The sequence below is a fragment of the Manis pentadactyla genome, chromosome 13 (assembly GCF_030020395.1).
Source record: "Manis pentadactyla isolate mManPen7 chromosome 13, mManPen7.hap1, whole genome shotgun sequence".
Taxonomy (NCBI): domain Eukaryota; kingdom Metazoa; phylum Chordata; class Mammalia; order Pholidota; family Manidae; genus Manis; species Manis pentadactyla.
In genome coordinates, this window is record NC_080031.1 from 63,073,080 (window position 1) to 63,097,375 (window position 24,296).

At 37.8% G+C, this 24,296-nt stretch overlaps 2 protein-coding genes across 3 annotated transcripts in view; one reads left to right on the plus strand and one right to left on the minus strand.

Annotated features, from left to right (window-relative positions):
* SLC27A6 (solute carrier family 27 member 6) overlaps positions 1-24,296 on the minus strand; it is a 55,528-nt gene that overhangs the window by 12,685 nt on the left and 18,547 nt on the right. For both annotated transcript variants that reach the window (XM_036902592.2, XM_036902591.2), the window contains 3 exons: positions 20,209-20,367; positions 18,821-18,945; positions 4,742-4,936 (listed from right to left, as the gene is read on the minus strand). In XM_036902592.2, the coding sequence (XP_036758487.1) occupies positions 4,742-4,936; positions 18,821-18,945; positions 20,209-20,367 (479 nt within the window). The remainder of the gene's footprint in view (positions 1-4,741; positions 4,937-18,820; positions 18,946-20,208; positions 20,368-24,296) is intronic.
* On the plus strand, positions 17,486-18,510 carry LOC118921014 (swi5-dependent recombination DNA repair protein 1 homolog). Its single transcript, XM_036902593.2, has one exon. It carries the CDS (start codon positions 17,735-17,737, stop codon positions 18,425-18,427), a length of 693 nt encoding a protein of 230 aa, XP_036758488.1. The 5' UTR covers positions 17,486-17,734; the 3' UTR covers positions 18,428-18,510.

Sequence of the window (24,296 nt, forward strand, 5' to 3'; positions counted from 1 at the left end):
TTTCCATTTATTTGTGTCTTCTTTAATTTCTCTCATTAGTGTCTTATAGTTTTCAGAGTACAGGTCTCAATAAAAAAAGTGGGCAGATTTAAAAAATTTTTCTCAATTAAAAAAACATGCATACATACATAAAAAAACATGAAAAATCATTTTTCTAAAGAAGACATACAGATGATCAACAGACACATGAAAAGATGTGCCTAATCATCAGGAAAATGCAATCCAAACCACAATGAGATATCACCTCACAACAGTTAGAATGGCCACTATCCAAAAGACAAGAAATAACAAATGTTGGCAAGGATGTAGAGAAAAGGGAACTCTCCTACACTGTTAGTGGGAATGTAAATTGGTACAGCCTCCATGGAAAACAGTATGGAGGTTCCTCAAAAACTAAAAATAGAAATACCATATGACCCAGGAATTCCACTTATAGGAATTTACCCAAGAATCCAAAATCCCTGATTTGAGAAGATACATGCACCCCTATGTTTACTGCCACATTATTTACAACAGCCAAGATATGGAAGCAACCCAAGTGTCCAACAATCAATGAATGGATAAAGAAGATGTCGAACAAATACTCAATGGAATATTATTCAGCCATAAAAAGGAAATCCTGTCATTTTTGAACAACATGGATGGACCTAGAGGTATTACGCTAAGTGAATTAAGCCAGATGGAGAAAGACAAATACTGTATGATTTCACTTATTTGTGGAATATAAATACAAAGCAAAACAGAAAGAACAAAATAGCAGTGGACTCATAGACACTGAGAACTGACTGGTGGTTACCATGGGGGAGGGGTTGGGTGGGTGGGTGGGGAGAGTAAAGGGGATAAAAGGGCAGAAAAATTCTCAATCATAATATAAGTTGGTCACAGGGATGGTAGTACAGGATGGAGAATATAGTCAATGGTTCTGTAACATCTTTCTACATTGACAGATAGTAACCACACTAGAGAGGGTGAGCATTTAATAATATGGGTAACTGTTGAACCACTGTGTTGTATACCTGAAACCAATATAAGATTGTGTATCACTAGTACTTCAATAAAAAAAAAGGCTGTGTTGTAACAACACAAATAAAAAAATAGATATAATGCCTTCAAACACATATGCACATGTACAGATACAGGTAGAGGTATAGTAAAGGTGTTTAGAGCACAGCAGCAGAGGGTCCCCTTCATAACACATGAGGTGAATGGAGGCCTAGAACTGCATCGTACATGCCCATGTGGCTGTATGCACAGGCCCTTGGAGTTCTCACACATACCTGTACGCCTTTGCATATTCAGATCCCTAGTCCCTAAAAGATGCCTAATTTTAAGACAATAAAAAAAGCATAGAAAGATATGATGAAAATGAGCCTTTGTATGAATTCCCATATTTTATCTTTCCTATTGTATCTATGGATTTATGGCTGTGAAAGATGAGAGAATTTGTACTTAAGTGTTATAAGTATTCTTACATTGTCAGGATTTGTACTTGTATCCCATCTATAAACATAATTCAGAGCTGTTCAATCTGTATTTAAACAAACCCAAAGTTTTTAACTGTTGGTGATTCCTTCATTTCTAAGTTCTGCTTTGTGTTCAGGTCGACCAAAAATTTGCATTCAGTGAATTTCATAAAGAAGAATTGCACTCCTCTAAATACATGACTATTATATTCTTCATCTTCTTAAAATTTGGAGAACAGCTCTTTGTTGCCTTTATACTTGAAGAAGAGCTTAATCAGAACTAAAATTCTTAGGTGAAGACATTACTTCCCTCTTTTTCTGTCACTGAGTATTTTGTTTTTGTTTTGAGAGATGCCTGAGATGTTTCCCACCTTCACTCTACACTTTATGCATCCCTTTGCCTTTTCCACCCCTGCATCTCCTTCTGGATGTTTATGTTCAGTAATTTCACCAGTATATATATTTTTCTGATGATCATTCTGTACCATGTACTTTTTCTCCCCCTGGGACACAACGTGTGTTTTGCTAAAGACTCAAGTCTTTAAAGAAGTTTACTTCTATTAGTTTTTAAGTAATTTTTTCTCTTTGATTTTCTTTTTCTGCAGGAAAACCAATTAAACATGTCAGATCATTGTGTTTTCAAATCTGTCTTTTTAATTTCTTTCATATTATTATTTGCTTATTCTTTTTGTTGCATTTGTGTACTTCTTAATCCCATCCATCTTGCTCCCTAACAACGTTTGTAGTCCTGTTTATTTTTAAGTCCTTTAATGTGGTGCTCATTTCTGTAATATTTTCATTTTTTCCTTTTATGATTTTTCTTTGAGCTGAGCCTGCCTACTTTCCAAATACTTTTGTTGATTTATATTTTCCTTGCTCTTTCCTCCTTTTTGAGCTCTTATTTTTTAATGGGAAAATTATTGCAACTTTTGAACCTATGGGAAATTGTTTTTCTAAACATTTCCTGGCCATTTTGGAGGATTATTATTTTGATGTGCATCCATATATTTTTTCCAGCTGGCTTTTATTTAAATTTTCTCTCTTTTTTTTGAAGTTGTATTTCCCCTAGGGATTTCATATCTATTCTTCCCATTTATCATCCTTTGGGGTAGAAAAAGGTCCGTAACTTTAACTTGGGTTTGTTTCTCAAATGATTTGTCATTATATTTTTCATATTGTTTGCTTTGGCGGGTATTTGGGCAAAGATCAAATTCATGCATTTGTAGGTAAGCATGCCATGCAAGGAGTATATCTGGATCAAAGGAACTCTGTTTTGCTGCCTCAACCTTTTCCTTTACTATTAACCTCCTGTCTCTGCTTAGAGGCTGATTCCTCTCTGAGACAGCACATGCAAACATCCATTAGGTTTGAGTTTTTGAGAGACACACTTATTAAATCTCCTCACATAATTATGAAACAATTTTTGGTCCAAATATTTCTGACTACCTGCTAGGTAACAAACAATATGCAAATGAAATGATAAAAGACAGACTAGAATTCATATGATACTAGGTACATTTTTTTTTTCCATTTCCAAACTAAAAAAAAAAAAAAAACTAAAATGAACAGAAAATCAGTTTTCCAAATAACCTGGAGACAATAACAACTTCCTGCATTTCTAGCATTAGTGCAATCTAACAGGGAAGATAAATTGTTTCAAAGTTATAGTGAAGTCAAGCCAGTATTATAAAATACAAATCTCGTTCATCATACTCTTGTTGGCTGATTACCTCAGAGTGACTCTGTTTCACTAAGGAGCTATTTGGTATGAATATCAAATTTTTAATGGAACTAGTGCAATGAATTGAAAAAATTAACTGTAAAGAACATGAAGCTCAGTAATAGCAGCACTTACTTTCCCAAAATTACTTTTGTTCAAAACACAGGTGGCATTTTTGACATGTCAGTAAGACCCTCAAAACCCCAAAGAATGCATTTTAGAAATAGTTTGTACCCCTTCTTTAGGTTCCAAACATAGGATGACTTATATCAGCTTTGAATCAATTTCTCTACTCTCTAAAAATTTCATATTCATTTCTTTTGAAACTATTCATGAAATGTTTCTTTTCTAATTCCTTTAATTTGTGCTTTTTATTATTTCCTTCCTTTTATTTTGAGCTTATTTTAGTTGTTTTATAATCTATAGAGATGGCTATTTAGCTTATGAATTCTCAGCTGCTCTTATCTGAGTCCACAAGTAACATTTTCATTATGAAATATAACATTTTCATTATGATTCAGCTCAAATTATATTCCAATTTCTATCATGACTTTTTTTGGATCCATGGAAATTTAGAGATGTTTTACTTCCAAATATATAGATGATCTAACTCATTTTTAAAAAGTTATTTCTACTTTCATTAAATGGTGGTCAGAGAACCCAATCCATATATACTCCATCCTTTGAAATTTGCTGGAATTCCTTAAGTGGTCTAGTAATCTTTGTGAATGTTTCATAAATGCTTGAAAAGAATGGATACTCTGCAGTTTTAGAGGCAGTGTCTTATATATGTCCATTAGTTTGAATGGCTTGTTTATAGTATTAAAGTATTCTGTAGCACTTTAGGATTTTTTTTCTTTGCTTGTTCTATCAAATACTGAAAGATCTATATGCTACTGCGATTCTGGATTTGTGTATTTCCAATTGAGGTTATGTAAATTTTGCCATCAGATTTTGAGACTGTTTACTTTCACTTTTATTCCTTAAAAAATATTATTGTTGAGTATAAATTCTATTTTGCAAATCATTTTCTCCAAGCCTGTTGAAGATAACTGTTCCCTATCTTTTGCCTTGCATGGCTGTTATTGAGAAAACAGCTGCACGTCTTTTACTCCTAGGAAGATGATTTTTTGGCTGCTTTTAAGATTTTAATGGAATCTTAATACAGCTTTTAAGGAAACAGTAGTATTAGAAGCCTATACATAACTTTGAGTGATATAAAAGTGAAAAGTAGAAGTAATGAATTGAAAATACTCATGGAAAATGGAAAGAGTTTAATATGTAGCAGAATCTATGCTTGCTGTTTATATATTACATGATTAAATTTTAAAAGAACAGAAAAATTAGGTGTTATTATCCCCATATTCCAGAGGGAAAACATGGTAGATGGTCGAGGCTTCGGGACCTACACTACCACTTCACCTAGCCGCCACTTTATTTACAGAAGTCCTTAACTTAAAAAAAAGAAAGGTGATAATATTTACCACAATTTACAAGCACAAAGTCTAGAATAGAAGTTAGCAGACCTCAATCTATTTTGTAAAGAAAATGTACTTACTTTGTAAAAGAAATTTGTTCTCCCAACGGATCCAATTTTCCCGGTGTGATTCATGAAGCAAATGTTTCCTTCAGTAGCTCCATAAAACTCACACATCTTAATATTTCCAAATCTGTCTAAAAATTCTCGCCACACGTCACTCCGTATGCCATTTCCAACTGCCAAACGCACCTGATGCTCCTTTTCCCCTTCTTTCTGTTAGAAGAAAGGATTTTACTTGTAATTCATTAGTTCCACTTCCCAGTTCTTTCATGCATTACTATTACGTAACCGGCAAATATCCAAGAGGTAAGTTGCATATGTACAATACTGGAAGGGAAGTAAAAATTTAAATCTTGTTTATGTCTGTTACAGAACTGTGTCTACCAGTTAATGAAACTAACACTGGCCCAGAGTGATAGAACTTTTATTTCCTCATATCTGGGAAAAGCTTTTCCTAAATTCAAGTAACTGAAGGCTTATTTTGGTAGAGAGCAGGTAAGGAAGAAAGCATATTTCAGGAACAATGGATTACTTAAAAAAATATATACATATATATATACACAGACACACATATATATATGTGTGTGTATATATATATATTTGAGTTTGCACTCTCAGCTCTATCATTTTTCATCTATACAAATTTGAACAAGAGGATGGAAACCATTCTGATTCTGTTAATTCCTCTGCAAGCCTGATAAGAATAGCTATCTCATTTACGTCCTGTAGTTTGCAGTTAAGCCAAGGGCCTAACATACAATAAGCAAAAGAGGTCATCTAATCAGTATAATATTTGGCTTATAAACATAACAAGTACCTGTAACTATTGTTATTGGATGGACAATATTCCCATATTTTTAATTCTAGTTCATATTTTAGAATTAAAGGAAAAAACAGAACTTAATTTTATTCTATAGTTAATAAACACTGTTAACTAACATGAATTATACACTGATGAAAAATTAGAACCTTACACCTGTTAGAATAGCTATTAACAAAAAGACAAGAAATCACAAGTGGTGCAGCCACTATGGAAAACAGAATGGAGGTTCCTCAAAGTATTAAAAATAGAACTATCATATGACCCAGCAACTCCACTTCTGGGTAAGTATTCAAAGAAGACAAAAACACTAATTCAAAAAGATATGTGCACCCCCATGTTCACCACAGCCGTATTTACAATAGCCAAGACAGGGAATTAACATAAATGTCCATGATGGATGAATGGGTAAGAAAATGTGGTACATATATACACAGTGAAATATTATTCAGCTATAAAAAGAATGAAATCTTGCCACTTGTGGTAACATGGATGGAACCTGAGGGCATTAGGCTATGTGAACTAAGTCAGACAGAGAAAGACAGAACCCCAAGCTCATTGATACAGAGAACAGACAGGTGGTAAAATGGGTGAAGGAGGTCAAGAGGTACAAATTTCCAGTTACAAAATGAATAAATCATGGGGATGTAATGTACAGCATGATGACTATAGTTAATAATACTCTCTTGTATATTTGAAAGTTGCTAAGAGAATAAATCTTCAAAGTTCTTATCACACAAAAAACAAATTTGCAACTATGTATAGTGCTGGATGCTAACTAGACTTAATTTGGTGATCATTTCAGAACATATGCAAATATCAAATCACTATGCTATACATCTGAATCTAATGTTATATCATACCTCAAAAAATTAGAGTAAGAATACATTATCTGTGTAGTCATTGTAAATCTAAGATCCCCTCTGAGCTACCTCCATAGCTCACCAAAATAATTCAAAATAACAAGAAATAATAATAAATCAGTAACAATGAGAGACAAACAAACAAAATTAAAAATGCTGGGTCACATTCTTTAACTCTGTACCTTCTCAGACTTAAAGGAAAGATTTTAATCTGTTAGCTGTCAAGCACATAGACAATGTGAATGTTCGTTTTATGTTTCTTTAAGAGCTCTGTCTCACTGGATATAACTGGGAGCTGGTTTTATTTGTAAAGTAGGTGAACAGCTTCTAATACACACTGAGCATATTGGTAAATGAACAAAATATCGGTGTCTGTGTGCCTCTGTCTTTCTGTGTGCCTCCGGTCACAGGAGCCTTTTGAAAAACCTTGCCCAGCTAGTGACGTGAAGCTCTCCAGTGACCCCAGAAGGTGACTGGAAGCCACTGGAGGGCATTGAGCAGAGTCTGGCATAGTAACATCAGCTGGCACCAAGTGGCATGATGGGCTGGGGGGCTGGCAGAGTCGAGGAAAGCAGCTGAAGTACTCCAGATGAAAGATGATAGAGGGAAGAACCCACGTTATGGTCAGGGATATGGAAAGGAGGCTCCGCAGAGGGACAAGTGTGAGGAAGAACACATCATCAGCACCGGCAGAGAGAGATGCGTTCACACAGAGACAGAGACCCACACAACTGAGAGCGAGACACAGGGATAAAGAGGTATGCACACAGCAAGAGTCTCTGCCTCTCTCTCTCACACACAGAAAAGCAAAGATAAAAAGACAAACTAGACACATAGAAACACACTCAAAGACAGACAGAGAGGCACACACACAGACACACAAATACAGAGACATAGCTGCCCACAGAGACACAGGTTCCGGGACACACAGGAAGAGACACGTGCTGATAGGGAGACAAAGAAGCAGAAACCGAGGCAGAGAGGGGGAGAGGGAGGCAGACACAGAAGCCCAAAGAGCACACATACACGAGTAAGCATTTTGCAGCACACAGAGAGGACTCAGTTCAGCTTCAGCCATCTGAAATGCCACTCTAAATTTAGAAGAGAATTTGCTGAATGGGTCTGAACTTTCAGTACAGAGATCCCAAGATCCTTGATTTCAGGAGGCCAGTTTCCCTCCGGCTTTCAGTACCACGCAGCCAACTGATGTGACGATACCCGTAAAGGAATCACATCAGTTTGAACCAAGGCTCTTGTTTTTTCCCAGTGTTCTTTGGGAGCTGTTTTCTAGCAGGGGTTGAATTGTAGTTACTTCCTAGCGGGTCACAGATTTATCTGCTCACTTGCTGAAAAAAGCAGGCCCCCAACAAACACCAGCCTAGAAACAAAATCTCTTTCTTCCAGAACATGAGCTTAGTCCTACTCAGAGAATCTGTAACACAACCGGGCTGAATAGTCTCTTTGTAGGCCTACGACAAGTGAAATATTTGGAGGTTCTGTTTAAATGCAAGTAATTCTGTATCAACCTTGACTTCTCAGGGAACAAAGACTGTTTTTTGATAGATGGGGAGAGAGACAGCAAAGAAATCTAAATTCATAGTAAAAATCAAGGTGCAAATCATGTCTGCCTTCAGCCCTTGGTTAGAAGCCACTTAATAATGCACAAAAGTATGGTCGAATTCCTAAAGGATCACCTAAAATATACAACAATGCATATTAGGGGTTATGATTCCTCCATCTTAATTCTATTTAAGATCCCTTTTTCCTAAAACCCACTCATAATTAGACCTGTACGTGTGCCACACCAACACATCCCCTGTAATAATAACCATATATTCCAAGAGCTTCCTTCACAGACACTCTGATATTATACATTGAAAAAATAGAGGCAGCCAGCCAGGTGGGCATTACAGAACAGATACAGAGTAACACTAAATGCAAAACAGCCGGAGAATCCCGGGATAGAAAAACACATCAAATAGCCAACTTTCTTACATTGAAGTAGGAATGGAATGGGAAGAGCATGGGGTCCTCTTCTGAGAAAGGACAGGAGGGCATGTAAAAGCAGAGGCCTGCATGGCTAACACAGTGTGGGTGCTAGCTGCCCCCTCAGTCATTGTCACGGAGTCTCTCCAGCCGGGTTAGGACAAGCCAGGGCCTCAGGGATGCAGACACCAGTTCCACAAAGCATTTGAAGGCATAAATAATAGCTTGAAAAGAGCTCTGTGGTCTCCACGGTTACAGCAGAGACCAACCACCTTGTGGGCTTATTTCAAATTCATTTTCTAGATACACTAGTAATGGGGATTGCCTGTTGCAGACCACTTGCTCTGGAGAGGTGCTCTCTATCCTGACAGCACTCAGAGAATTCAAAGTGCAAGGAAAACTGCTTTAGACCAGAGATATTTCACAGTTGCCTCATAGAGAAGATCAGCTCCAAGAGCCTCCAACACTTGCCTCTAACCTGAAAGGCAGCATTGACGGGCCTAAAAAATAAAAGCCTGGGTAGACTTACAGGAGGTTGATCTTCCCTGGAAACCCAGAAAAAAGGTTGCCTGAACCACAGCTACCACGATTCAATAATGAAATACACCGAAAAGTGCAGGGGCTCGTTAGCAAGATAATTTCGGCCGTGAGCAGCTGTAGCAAGGGCATGACTCCCTCCCACAATGATGCAAACCTTGGGTTTATCCAGACTCCCTCACTGGACTCCGTCCTTCCCAGGAACTCTTTTTTCTGATTATAGTTGAGCTTCCATGCTAGTACGATGAGGTTTGATTCTGGTTTTATTTTTTGATACACTCAGCAGGATTTGCTCATGGATTAGATGGTGTGGGGGGGTGGAGGGGGTGAAAGAAAGAGAAGCTTCAAGGGAGATGCCAGAGTTTTTTAGTGAGTACCTGGAGGAATGGAGTCGTCATGAACCGTGACTGTCAAGATGGGGCAAGCTGATGGAGCAGGTTGTCTAAAGAGTTAGGCTTTGGTCATTTTTTAGGTAAGATGACAACTACATTTCTAAGTGGAGATGTCAAGTAGGAACTCAGATATATAAAGCTTGAAGTCAAGGGAGAAGGCAGGGTATTTATAGCCAGGAACATACACAGGGAAGTAGAGAGAGAAGAGAAATGGCTTGGCTGCAAGTGCTGGCACTCCAACAGGCAGAGGTCAGGAAGCCTGAGGAAGACCCAGCCATGGAGACAACTAGAGCTATACATGGGCTTTCCTGAGCCTGGTTTAGGTGAGTCTAATCGAAAGACATGGACTGAGAAATGGGGCTCTGAACCTGTCATGCAGTAGACCAGATCTTTGATTTTGGCATAATTGTTATGATAAAAAAAACCATTTTGTGAGAACTTTTGGGAGAAGGCCAAGTGTCCTCTTCCAAAGAGCCCCACCACTGGGGACTGTTTTCACTTTAATTTCTACACTTAGGTTAACTCAATAATCCTTACATCAACTCTGGACATAATCGTTATCACACTCATGTTACAGATGAAAAACATGTGGGGCTACTCAGAAACACAAGATAATCTGCCCAATATCACAGAGCTTGTAAGACATGGAAGTTAGGCTTGAATTTCAAGCTCCCTGATTCCAAGGGGCAAAGAAATTCAATAACTTGCCTGGCATCGCATGGTGAATTAAAGGAAAAGTTGGCATTAGATTGTTGATATATTTTTTAACTAAATTCATTGTTATTTTTTTACCATTGGGAATAAAATGATCTATTGGAAAATGCCAGTTGTTAATCATTTGCTAAAGGTTCTTAATGTTGCTGATAAGCCATCTCTGCCAGGCAAAGATAAATCATCTCTGACCTTGACTTGTCTATAGCAAGGACATCAGGAATAGACTATTAAAAGAATAGGCAATGTGAAAAATAGCAAATAAATAATTAAATAAATAATCTGGGATGTAAATTTCAAAACGTTAAATCAATTTGGAATGTAGGAGGACCTTACTAACACACCACAGTTATAGTTACAATAGTATATAAACCCAAAAGTAAACGGACATATTTTCAGGGTTTCTGTTTTTATATTATTATTCCTAGTGTTTTTATTTGTGACAACTATAATAAGATTGTTAACATTTCAATATTATTAAAGTTTATTTTAAGAGTCTCATGATCTATTTAAATTGACTTTTTTGCAATCAATGTTGCATGGTTTTTAGTAGTCAAAGACCAATTATTTTTCAACACCCACAAAAATTACTCTAATTTTATAATGACACTTGTGGAAAACATTACTACATTCCGATAAAAAATAAAATCTTTCTATGTGCATTGGGCGTCTGAGTTTACATTTTTTCACATATATCTTGTAACTGGATTGTGAGAATTGAGGGTCAAATTAGGAAAAGTTAAGTATTGCTATTTTATATAAATTCAGGAACCAGGGCTCAGAGATGCGAAGTGACCAGCAGAAAGTCATACAACAAGAGTTGGAAAGAGAAGCAATGTACTTTTGGGGAAGACTTTCTGCATAAAGGTAAATTTGTTGGGAAATTTAATAAATAAGGGATATGTGTATTCTTAATGGAAATGACAGCATGAATGGTATCAACACACAGGAAGAAGAAGATATAATGTATTTTATATGCACCACTACCCAGGAAATATGAATAATTAAGTATTAAAATTAGCACTTATTAAAAGCCTTTAATACATACACAGTTCTAAAACATTTCAGAATATTCCTAACACCCCTTCTAATTCTACTAGCATTTAGGATGGTAATAGCTATTTCCTATCTTAGTCCCTCATATTTCTATATTTGTAGTTTCTAAGCAGAAAAGAAGGTTCTGGTATCTTGCCAACTTTTCTAAGTGCATTCATATCTAGTATGAGACTATTAAACACATCTCTGATTTATTTAAGGAAAACTGGCTTTTAAAAGAGAGGTGATTTTCTCAACCATATAATCATACGCTTCAAATGCTGGGGGAAAAGAAATAAAAAATGTATAAATATCTCAAAATGATGAGGTCTTAGAGATAAAATCAATTGCTTTGAGTGTAGCAGAGAAGAAAATGGTAAGGAAACTAAACCAGAACATCTTAATAAAGCCCACATTAATTTTAAAATGTCATGCCTTACAAGTTACTAAGTGTGGGCAGGGAAGTTTCTAAAGCTTAATGCTTTGATAAACTACACATCTTTTACAAGATGTGGAATTGGGGAGATGTGATGATGAAACAGCTGAAGTTACGTAGAAACCAAGAAAATAAAAACATGATAAAAGGATAAATATTTTTAATACATTAATTTCAATAGGAAAAACAAAATAGTCATGCACTGAACCAGGGAGGTGATGCCAATGCATTGAGCCTGTAACTGCTGTCAGATCCTTTCCAAACATCACCAGTAAAACAAACAAACAAGTTCAAGAGACCTAGGCCTAGACAGCTTGCAGTCTCCTCCTGGAATTTTGTTCTCTGATACTGTTGCATCTTCCTTACCCCCACGTCTTCTCTAAGGATGACAAGGGAGATTCTTAAAGCTTGAAAGAAATGATGGGCTCTCTTGGGAGAAAATGAACTAGGTGTCCTTTCAAACTGAAATCTCACAGTGCCATCTGTGCAAGCTCACAGATCCCCGTCATTCACCATTTTCATTTTGTTACCTTCAGAAACACCCAGCAAACACTGAGGGGTCACTGCAGGATTGTCTAAACAGTGCGGAGGGAAAACTAAGTATAATCTGTATGGCTTTTAATGAGCCATATTTCATAAATACTTATCAAATATCCAGATGCTTTAAAATGTTTCTCTTTTCATAACAGGAGTTGAGTGTATCCACTTGGTCAGGATTTAATATACTTTATCAAAAGTATCCAGAATCACAAGGATACTTTCTCTCAGTGAATCCCCTAGTTTTGAAGAAAACAGAATAAAGGGATATAATTTATAGAAAATATATGTACTGAAATACATAAACCAAAATACATACACTAGAAAGTGTAAGAATGTCAAAATGTAGGTGTTGCACACTGGAAGCTATAGATAAGCTAAATAATAGCAGCCTAAATAATAAATTATAATATTAACTTGAAAAGCAGGCATCATACATATGCATCATAATATAAGTCTTTTGCTTTGTTGATCAGACCCTGTCCCGGTACTCCTTGGGCTCTAGATTACTACACCCAACTGCCTATTTTACCTCTTCACCTGGATGCCTCATTAACATACCAAACTAAACAGGTCCTAAAGAAATTTAGTTTTCACTCCTTAAACCTCAGTTTTCTTTATCTCTGCAAATGGGTCTCTGTTTACCTAGATATGTTTGAACTAAAAACCTGGGACTCATCCTTGAATCTATCCATTCCTTCCCTCTCCATCCCTGAACTTTAACAAGTCTTGTTCTCTCTCCTTCAAAATAGATCCCAAATTGTTAATGTTTTTTTCCAGTTTGCTTTCATCTTTTTTCCAAATGCTCTGATGGGGATAAAATCTAAATCCTCCTCCACAGTCTACTGAGCCCTACAAGATCTGGTCTATGGGTGGTCCAGCCAGGGTCTCCTTCTCTTCAAACATTCAGGCTATGTCCCCTGCGGACGTCTTCATTTTCAGCTTATTCTGCCAGATCTGCAATCTCCCAGCTTTTCTATGGCAAGATCCCACATGTCAGGTTAGTTCCTCAGCTCACAGGTCACCACTGTTACAGAACCACATTCATTGGGCTGAACTCAGTAAGTGGACACGGAGACAAAGAGAACAGTGGAGCGAGGCTTTAACGGTGGTCTTGCAGGATCAGTGTCTGGTGACCAGGCACACTCAGGGGGTTACAACAAGCAGTTTAGTCCTCAGCCTGCGAGTCCCACCCCTGGGTCCTCACTGGCTAAGTACTACAGGGTTCACATTCTCTCCTGGACATCACCTAAGTATGTTATATCCATATTACGCTTTCTTTACATTTGTCTTAATTTTATTGGCTGGTTCAAAACTTCTTTTTCTCCGAATATGCATAGCCTGTTCTTTCTCAATTTCCTTCCGCCTCTCAGCCTGAGCATCATTCTGGCATGTACTTCACCATGTGGGCTTTTTGTCAATATGCTAATTCCTCTGGGAATGAATCACATTTAGTTTTATGCCATTTTTAAACACTTCAGTGATGCCTTCTCTGACCATGCAGTCTAACTAGCGACACCCTCTCCTGCCACTGACCAGCCTCCAGGACCTCAGCCTGTTTGTTTCTTCAATAAACTTGTAATTACTTTGCTTCATGTGCTTGCTGGTTTACTTGTCTTACCCCAAACTAGAGTGTTCCTTGAGAAAGGGGGTCTCGTTTGTCTGTTGTGCCCCTGTATACCCAAACCTACAATATTACTTGAGTGAATGAATGGGTGAATTAATGACTGACATAGGGGACCCTGTAACTACCAACTGCCCAATCCTATTTGTCCCAATAAGATAAACTCTGTGGCAGAGCCCAGAGAATCACCAATGTCTAGAGGTTCACACATTCCTCACCTGTCAATATTAAATGCAGTATGAATGTTAAGAAAATAGAGAACTAGATCCAATCAGAAATCATATGATGATGCTTCAGTAAGTAGAAAACTTGGAACACTGGAAAAGTGGGAACAAACTGCTTTCCTGTCCCAGGGGAGACTTGCTCTGTGACTAAGAGGAACCAGGACCTTGGCTGGTTTTCAAGGATAATGCCGCTGCCAGCAGTTTGAGGCTGTTTATCCAATGTTTATGCCAAGGAACTTTTGTAACTGGAGTTTCAAAAAAAGAGAAAAAAGACAGGGTTGGGTCAGGAGTGAATAAATTCTTCCCAACCATGGAAAGCAACCCTATGGTGCTTTTAGGCAGTGACATATCAGCACTCAGCCCAGACTGTGACTTCTGCCCGCAGGTAAATCTCCTTTGGATTATATCACTTACCTTGAGATTGACAACAAATTTGAGTATATTTAGGGACAGTTTTGCTTTCTTTTGCTTAAGGATTTATTTTAAATAAACATCCATGGCTTATGAGACATTCAGTTCTAATTATCTGAGAGTGTGAACCACGGCACTTTCTCACTGCCTGGCCCCACCTGAACCCACTGCCCAGTGCGGTGCAGGCCACGCAGAGGACATCGCTGCTCCCCTTCAAGGCAAGTTCATTGAAAGGATTGAACATGGGCAGCAAAAAAGCAAGATCTCCTTGAAAGGATAAGGTGTCATGCAGAACAGGATGACTTCCTTCTCCTAACCTTTAATGCCAAGAACTGTTTGTATTGTTCTATGTGATTTCAACAAAGGGGATTAGATAATATAATGCATCTCTGCTCAAAAGAATTGTTAAATTTTTCTTTAGGCTGCACAATATTTCCCTCTCTCTTCCTCAATTTACCTTCAGGTAAACTCTTAGAGATTATTTCAGGAACAGCATCTTTTCATCACAGAACTTTAGTTAAAAATGAAAATATTTAACTGAAAGCAATCAGATTTTCTGCTTTTAATTCTCAGTTCTCTCAAATGCTCTGCAGCTAAAGTAGGTTCCCTAAATTAGTGCATTACAAATTCAGAGCACTGAAAGGGATATTGTATATCATAAAAAAAAACTCAAGGAAAAACACTCTGAAAAAAGATTTGTAAGAAATATGACAAACTATTAATATCTTCAGCATAGGAAATAATAGGTCTAACAGATGAGATAAAACATTATATGCCAAAGAGATAAATGAGTGGAAGACTCAGAAGAGACATTTTAAAGGGGGACATAAAATTATCCCCCCTTGCCAATAATCCTAAAAGAGAAATTAATATTTGTTTTTCTAGCCTATAAATTTATAAATGAAATTAAATAATCTTTTCCTTATTTTTTTTTAAACAAAATGTTCTCTGTTCAAAGAAAACATTACGAAGAAGCACAAGCAAATTGGTTTCATCCACCATATTTTAAAGGGTGAGCCACAAAGACTGGCCTATTATGGATAAAAACTACAGTATTTCCAGAACCTCTTGCCGTGCCTCAGTCGTTTTACATAACAAAGGTGCTTACTGCTGCAGCCTCTGGCAGCCTCGGGGACAAGGGATGCAGGGAGGCTGTTCTCTCCTTTCCTCTGTTGCACAATTGCTCTGGAGCCAGTCAGTCACTGGGGCTCTACCTGCAGAGTTTCTCCCCAAAAGGGTAGGGAGAGAGGACAGCGGGCACCGGGTTGGGAAAGGAATGGAGAGCGAGAGTAGCTGCAGGAGAGAGGCGAATGGAGCTGGGCCCCTTGTAAGCAATAAAGAGCTTCTCCCACCTAGCTTTTCCCTTGACTGGTTTTGGCTTCACTGGTTACACTGGCTTATGTGCCTTTGGGCTGGGAACACACTCCTCCCAGAGCTACACCTATTATCCCTGTCCTCCATCCTTCAGGAACTTTTGAGGAAGCTTGAAGGAGTATCTAGAGCTCCATGAAGCATAACTAGAAGACCACTATTGTTAACACCATCCAGTACTGATAAGAGACGGAGAAATAGGCAATGTTACCGCATTGCCCATGAGATTCTAAACCACATCAACCACTTTGAACAGCAGTTGGGAAATATGCCAAAAAAAAAAAAAATCACCAAAATATCTGCGTCCTTAGACTGCTTTCACTTCTGAGATCCTAAACTGGTTATATTGCATGAAGAGACTATAATTGCAGCATTATTTAAGATGGTAAAATTTTGGAATAAAATAAATGCATATATTCAGCCATTCAATAAACACTTACTAGGCAAATAACCTTGGGAAAGCTAACGCTACTATTAAAGGATGAGAGGAAACACGAGTGGCTGGAGACCCAGTTTAGGAAGGCCATGAGGAAGCTCATTAGGTGGTACCTACTATGTGCTTTACGAAGGTGGCTTTTATCTTTACTGGAGGACATGAATTCCTTAAAGTAACCTAGTCCCAAATATACACATTAACAAAGAATATGATAAAAACTAGAAGAGAAAATATGTCAGACTCTGGAATTATAATTCTACTGGGACTTTTCAGGTGAGACCAAACCCTGATATTGGCAAAGTCTTCCTGAACAGAATAAAGGTCAGAAAACCTAAAACATTTCTCTGGGACTCCCTGTCTTGGCTATGAATCTAGGGAATCTATAGCCATGTGAAGCACACCTAACCAAAAAAAAAGAAAAAGAAAAAGTATAGAGATGGGTCAGGAGCTAACAGGAGGTCTCTCCATGGTAAATGCCAAGCTTAAAATGAATAAAAGCATTTTGTAAATAAGATTATCCAGTTTTACATTTTTCTGTGTTTATCTCTCCTTTGTAATCCCACGTATTTGATCAAGTCTTTTTTAAAGGCCTCCAACTTCATCTCAGCTGTGCTGGGTAAAGGACATATTTCAGCCAGCCAGAGAAGATACCCCAGCTCACCATCCATGCCGTAAGCCAGTGGGATGATGGCACAGGTGATGAGTGAGAGATGCCCTAGCCCAGGAAAAGGTGTTTCTCAAAGGCCTACGGCCAGTCCTCAGGTTCTGCTGCCCCACCCCACACAGGCAGGCATTCTCCACCACAGTTCTTCAGGCACTGGTGTTGATCTGATTACAGAAAGAGTCACTACTTTGTAGTCTCAAGATTGTTTAGAAAATCATACAGTTAAAAAACTCAATACCTTGAAATACAAATGACACTAGGAAAAGGAAAATAATTTCTGAGGGCAAAAAAGCAAATGAACTAATAAAGACAAGCCTCAGGCAACCCTCTCCATTGGTCAAAACTCCATTGGTGTTTTGAAAGGGGCAAAACACCAAAGTATGTGGTAATGACTGCTTTAGGTAGGGGAGACACATGTAAATTAAAGAAAAATCTGTCTTTAAGTTTAAAGCAAAACCAAGCAAAAGCAAAATGAGATAAGATATTCTAATCACTTATTCAAAAGAAAAAAAGAAAAACAAGTGTAATCAATGTCATCCCTTTTTTCTTTTTAAGGACAGCATTTAAAAATATTATCTAATTCCACCTTAGAAACATTACTTTCTATAAACATGGCCTGCATCTAACTTCATAATCAGATCCAGGCAATGTTTACAGACATTATAATAGGTCTAAATATGAAATGGACTGGACTGTGGGTCTGTCCTATCCTGTCACAATCTAAAGCACATGTATATTTCTGCATTACTCTCCTTTTATTTCCTCTGATACATTTTACATTCATTTTTATGTTTTGCACACATCTTTGCAAGTCAGCTCTTAACTACATTCTGGAAGAAGCTGGAGTAGAAATAAACAAAAATGACTTTTTTCTTGGAGCTGGACCTGCTCCTGGCTTCGGCTGCATGTGTTTTCTACACTGGGAATGGCATAGGGAGACGTAAACCAAGATTTCATTTTCAAGATGGAAAGTCCATCTGACTCAGCTGTGATTTTACCTAGCACTCCACAGGCCTGCGACAGTCTACCATCTCCCTGTACACGTAGTTCAAGAAAACAACCTATGAGTGCAACACTTAGAGAACGACTAAGGAAAACTAGATCTTCATTTAATTCCTGTTCCAGTGTGGTAAAGCGGCTTAAAGTAGAAAATGAAGAAAATAAGACCTTTTCAGAAAAACCATCTTTAACAGAAGAAAACTGTTTGGAATTTCGAGAAAGTATTAAACATATAGACAATGAATCTGAAGAAAATACATATTTAAAAAATACCTTCAAGAGTATCAATGTATGTGAATCTAAGTCATGTGATACTGGGTCCTGCAGTGATCTCCAGGATGACTTTGTGAATGAGAATCTTCCCAAAAAAGAATTAAATGAAGGAAAAGAAAAATTGGTGAAGCAGATTCAGGAGAAAGAAGATGTTCTCCGGAGGCTAAAACTAGTCAAAATGTACAGATCAAAGAATGACCTGTCTCAGTTACAGTTGTTAATAAGGAAGTGGAGAAGCTGTAGCCAGCTGTTGCTTTATGAGTTGCAGTCAGTTATATCTGAGGAGAACAAGAAACTCATCCTCACTCAGCTGATAGACCAGTATGGATTATATGATAAATTGCTACACTTAAACAGAAGTGAAGAAGAATTTATAGGTGTTTAATTCATAATTTTTCAAGAGTATCCTTGAGAATGACAACTTAAAATATACTTATATATTTTAAATGGAAGGTATAAACTATTAGGGCTTAGAGAAAGGTATCTTGATGAACATCAATTAGGGCCTCTTATAAAAATATAAACTAATTTCTAAAATGAAAAATTAGTATTTTGGATAAATTTGCAAAAGAAAACTATGTTTAAAGTAATGTATAAAAAAGTTTTGATCATGTTTAAAAAAATAATTTGGGCAATTCCGGAAGTCAGTTTTAATACATTATTTTGTTTACTGTGGTAAAAAAAAGTTTTATTTTAAATGTTAAAAAAAATGACTTTTTTCTCTACATACCTTTTTTTTCTGAAATTACATTTTCTCTCTGATAATGATCACTCTTACCTTAGGTTGTTTGCAAAGATAGCGACAGAGTTCTCCAATATACTGAAACACAGTCACGTTATACTTCCTGCAGTCATTCCAAAATTGGCTTGCAGAGAATTTCTTCTTTAAGACACAAGTAGCGCCTATGAGAAAAGGCAAAAACGGGCACTAGGGAAAAAATTCAAGGGCAGCATTAAGATAAAATACAAATGCAGTTGCGCTGTCTAGAACACTTTTGCTCACTGTCAAGGCTGTTATAGTCATCAGTGGTCATTTATATCAAGCTCGACTGAAAACATGAATCTTACAGTCTACTAAGTCATGTAAAATTATGCCTGTTGTAATTCTACATTTTGATTGCAAATACACTTTTTGCAATACATGGAATGAAAGCATCAGTCAAAATAAGGGTGGGAGTTACAAGTAGTAGAGCATAACCAGAGATAAGAGTCATCCTTCATGGAGACCGAGAATATATTCACTTATTTGTGACCTTGAACATGTACATATTATTTTTAAAATGTTGAAGCAGCCTCACCATATCTTGAGGTTGAGAAAGACTAAGGTCGAGTTGGTAAGATATCGATGACTGCTAAACCTCATTTTAACAACCTAATTGCTAAAACAATGTAAGTCATCTGTGTATGTTTCAAGGAAAATGCTAATGTTTTCACCATCTTTATTGTGGACCATATTCAAAATCTCCTATTCCATAAAATTACTTTATCATATTTTAGACATATTTAAATAGTGGTAAATGATACCTGTTACTATATTATTTCAGGCCTAGTTAGCAACAGACACATAATTTCAGTGTGTTTATGAATGGAATCTACTGAGTCACTGAGTCACAAGTCCTGCCCAACGACCTCTTGGGTGTCTGGGTACAGTGTTTGCAAAGATAGCCTCAGCTATTCCTTGTATGCCCTTAACTCTGCAATATGAATTCACCGCTCGGCCTTTCAAGAGGTGGAGTCTATTTCCCCAGCCTTCAGATTTTGAATCTGGAATGGTTTGTGACTCTCTTTGACTGACAAAATGCAGATGAAATGATCTAGGTAACTTCTGGAGCCTTAAGAGCTATGCAGCTTCCACGTTTGGCCTCCTGGAAAGCTTCACTACCAGTTCAGGAGGGGGAGGAAGACCACTAAAAGATGGGTGACCCCACAGAGAGGGAAGCCCAGTCAAGGGCCAGCTCCGACCGAGGGCCACATTCCCAGGTCTCTGCTCTTCCCACTTCAGGAATACACTGAGTTTGTCATGAAATTGGGTCCTTTTAATAAATATAATTGTATAATATGCACACAAATACTCTGAATTCAACTGCCAAAGCTTCAAACTTTAATGAACACAAGTTTTAATTATAAGGCATTCTGAAAACTTACCAAGAGAAAATAAAAACTTACCTAACTCAATGCATCCGCCGATTCCCAGGAGAGATCCTGAACTATGATACAGGGGAAGAGTTATATAGATGATGTCATCGGCTGCACAACCGAAAGCCCACAGTCCAACAGAGCCCTTCAAAGCCTGCAGCTGACTGATCACAGCTGCTTTTGGTAGACCTGGAAGACAGGAAAAAGAAGAAAAATGTGAGAGAAAGCGAGTCTATACTGCTATCTACTACAACAGCAACTGAGAAAAAGTGCATTCAAGTTTTCTATCTGTTTTGTACAAGGGGCCATGTAAATGGGAGCTATGCAGTAATGGATCCCTGAATCTTAGATCTACCCAGAAGGATCCAAACTATAAAATTACATGGAGTTTAAGATACTGTAGTTTCAGTCATGCTTGACTTTTGAAGTTTTGTCAGCTTCAAAGACCCAGATCTGCTGCCAGAATGCAAAAAATCTAAAAATGTACACCCAAAATGAGGCAAAACTTAATATGAATCTAATCCATTATTTTAAGTAGAAATTTTACAATATCAATTCCAAGTAAGGTTCTGTCTCAATTATAAACCATTAATTTTGTCATGCTTAATATATTCTGGAATAAGGTCATCAGAAAATATCACATTTTATGACATATGATGTTGATATAGTTCTGGATATTCATAATCCAAGCAGAAACAGCTTTTTCTTCTAATCCTCTTCCATGTACAATGGGCTTCTTCTAAAAATCTGTAGTTCGAATTAATTTGTATAAAAACTGTGGCATATTGTTTTGTTACTTGGCATTGTTTGCCTAAATAATTTCCAGATTGTTAAGTCTTCTGTACTGTAATATCAACATGATAAAATCATCCAATTAGTACCTAATTAATATGAAATCACCATATCTATGGTAGAGATAAACAATTTTGTTTCAACCTGTATCTCCTTACAGTGAACACAACTTGTTTTCACAATGAGGATCATCTCCTGAATTAATTTGTTAGATTAAGTCGTATTTTAGTCATCTGGACTGTCGGCTCAAACAGTTCTAATGCTTCTAGAATGTCTTCATGCACAGGCCTCATCCCAAATCCACCTCATCGGCGAAGTTACTTTTGTTCACACAAATGCAGTGGCGACCAGGAGGATCGGCAGTCCGGGAGGAAGCAGAGGGCGGTGCAGAGAAACCACAGGAAGCCAGTGCATGGCAGGACCGGGAGAGAATGGCGGCGGACGCAGGTCCCCCGTGTGGTCCGTTCTCCCCGCTGCTGACGGAGGCCTCCTCGGCCACCTTCCAGAGAGCAGCTGCACCCGCCAGCAGCTCTGCACACTCACCGCGGCTGCAGACGTCACTTCTCAGTGGGCGGTACTGAGCCCTGAACGTGGCCTTTGTAACATTTCCCAGGCTTGAAGCATTTCCTCGCTGACGTCTGACTGTCTCAGGCCAGAGGCCGAGATGAAGGGGCGCCCCTGGGGTGAGGTCAGCATCACGGAGCACAAAGCCGCAGCTCACAGCTCAGCAGACACACCTGACCGGACGGAAGGGCGCACCTCCACACCGCACAGCACGCCGGGGAGGCCCATCCACCCGGCACCTCTGATGGACGGAAGGCGGTGGCCCGAGTCGCAGCGCTTCCCGGCTGAGGTGGTGAAAGGCAGTGGGTGGGGCTCTGCCCCATCACCCGCCCTGCAGCTGGAGGGGCCGTGGGCTCTCTCTGAGGGCGGCCCGAGCGGCTGGGGCAAGGGGAAGGGAAGTGAAGGACGCAGGCAAGGAGAACTGAAGAAGTTTCCCTGCGGCTACCTCAAGGTCAGCAGGGCCAACAGAGCTCTGAGACACCCCTGCCCCTCCCCTCACTGCTGCGGTCACATCAGAGCCCCAAGGGCTACTTACATACCTCCCCCTGCTTTGCCACTTTTTTTTTTTGATGCCCCAACCTTAGTGGGGGGGGGTACACTCCATAAAAGAAACCAAAAACCTGTGCTATAGCACCACCTTCTGGGAAACTAAAGAAAGGCGCCTAGCTACCCACCTGTTGAAGTGCTTGAATCAAAGTAAACAAAAACTGGCTTAAATAAAAAGGCATTTGCTCCTTTAAATGAAGTATTAGAGGCACTTTTCATCAAACACCATGAAAAATGGTAACAAGGTATCACGAAAAGAAACAATTTTCCAGCAACAACCCCAAATCATGGAATATTGCAATCTGACTGATAAAGAACTTAGAATAGCATTATGAAGAAATTCAGTGAGCTACAGATATACTTAGAATGGCAGTACAATAATTTCAGGAATAAAATTAATGAACAGAAGGAGTACTTTACCAAAGAGAATCAAATTCTAAAAAGAGAACTAAACAGAAATATTCAAAGTATCAAAAGATTAAAAACTGCCAGCCAAGGATACTCCACCCAGCAAAGTAATCCTTTAAACATGAAGAAAAAATAAAGGCTTTCCCAGACAGACAAAAGCTGAGGGAGTTCACCACACCCAGCTCTGCCTTACAAGAAATGTTGAAAGAAGCTCTTCAAGCTGAAATGAAAATACAAAAATACACAAATATTTTATTAAAGTGATAAGTAGTCAGAATTAGAAAGCTGTAACTCTTTTTCAGAGTAGTGCATTGAGTAGTGTATATACTCTTAACTGTAGTACAAAAGAAAACAGCACTAAAAATACCTATAGCTACCAAAACTTGGTAACAGAATCAGACATAAAAAGAAATAATTTGTGACATCAAAAAAAGTGAATAAAGGTAAACTGCCATCAGCAGAAAAACAACCATTTTATCTATGAGATGTTTTGCATAAACTTCATGGTAACCATAAAGCAAAAATCTTGAGCAGAGACACAAAACAAAAAACGGGAGACTAAGCAAATCACTGGAAAAACCACCAACTTACAAAGGTAAACAGAAACAGAAGGAAAAGCAGTGGACAATGAAGAGACAAAATAACCAGAAGGTGAAAAATATAATGGCAGTAGTAAATCCTTACATATCAATAATTACCCTAAATGTAAATGGAGTGAACTCACCAATTAAAAGGCAAAGACTGGATGGATGAATACAAGAACAAGACCCAACTATATGCTGCCTGCAAGAGCCTCAGTTTATCTCTGAAGACACACATGAGGCTCAAAGTGAAAGGACAGGAGATGGTATTTCAAGCAAACAGAATTGAAAAGTTAGGAAAGCATAGCTATACTTACATCAGACAAAATAGATTTCATGCCAAAAAGGGTAACAAGAGACAAAGATCATTGAAAAATGATAAAGAGGTCAGTACATCAAGAAGCTACAATAATTGTATAATATGTATGCTCCCCCAAAATAAGCACTGAAATATATTAAGCAATTAATAACAGATCTTAGAAAACAATACAATAATTGTAGGGGACTTTAATACTCCACTATCAGCATTGGGTAGATTGTCCAGACAGAAAATCAACAAGGAAACATTTGAATTGAACCGCAGTTTAGAACAAATGGACTTTTAATAGACATACGCAGAAGATTCTGTTCCAACAGCAGAAGGATACACATTCTTCTCAAGTGCACATGGAACACATTCTAGAATAGATCATATGATAGGCAACACAACATATCTTAGCAAACTTAAGAGGACTGAAATCACCTACCTTTCCCAACCACAATGGTATGAAAGAAATCAACAGGAGGAAAGTGAGAAGATCTACAAATACATGCACTTTTAAAGAACCATTGAGTCAAAGAAGAAATCAAAAGAGAAATAAAAAATTACTTCAAAACAAATGAAAATGAAAATACAACATATCAAATATTGTAGGATGTAGCAAAAGCAGTTCTGAGAGGAAAGTTTATGGCAATAAATGTAAAGACCTCAAATAAACAACCTAACTTTACACCTAAAGGAAAAAGAAAAAGAACAAGCTAAGTCCAAAGTTAGCAGAAGGAAGGACATAATAAGGATCAGAGTGGAAATAAATGAAATACAGAAGAAAAACAATAGAAAGGATCAACAAAACTAAGAGTTGGTTCTTCAAAAATAAAAAAATATTGACAAACCTTCAGCTAGACTAAACAGCAAAGAGAAAGACTCAAATCAGTAAAATTGGAAATGAAAGAGGAGCCATTCCAATT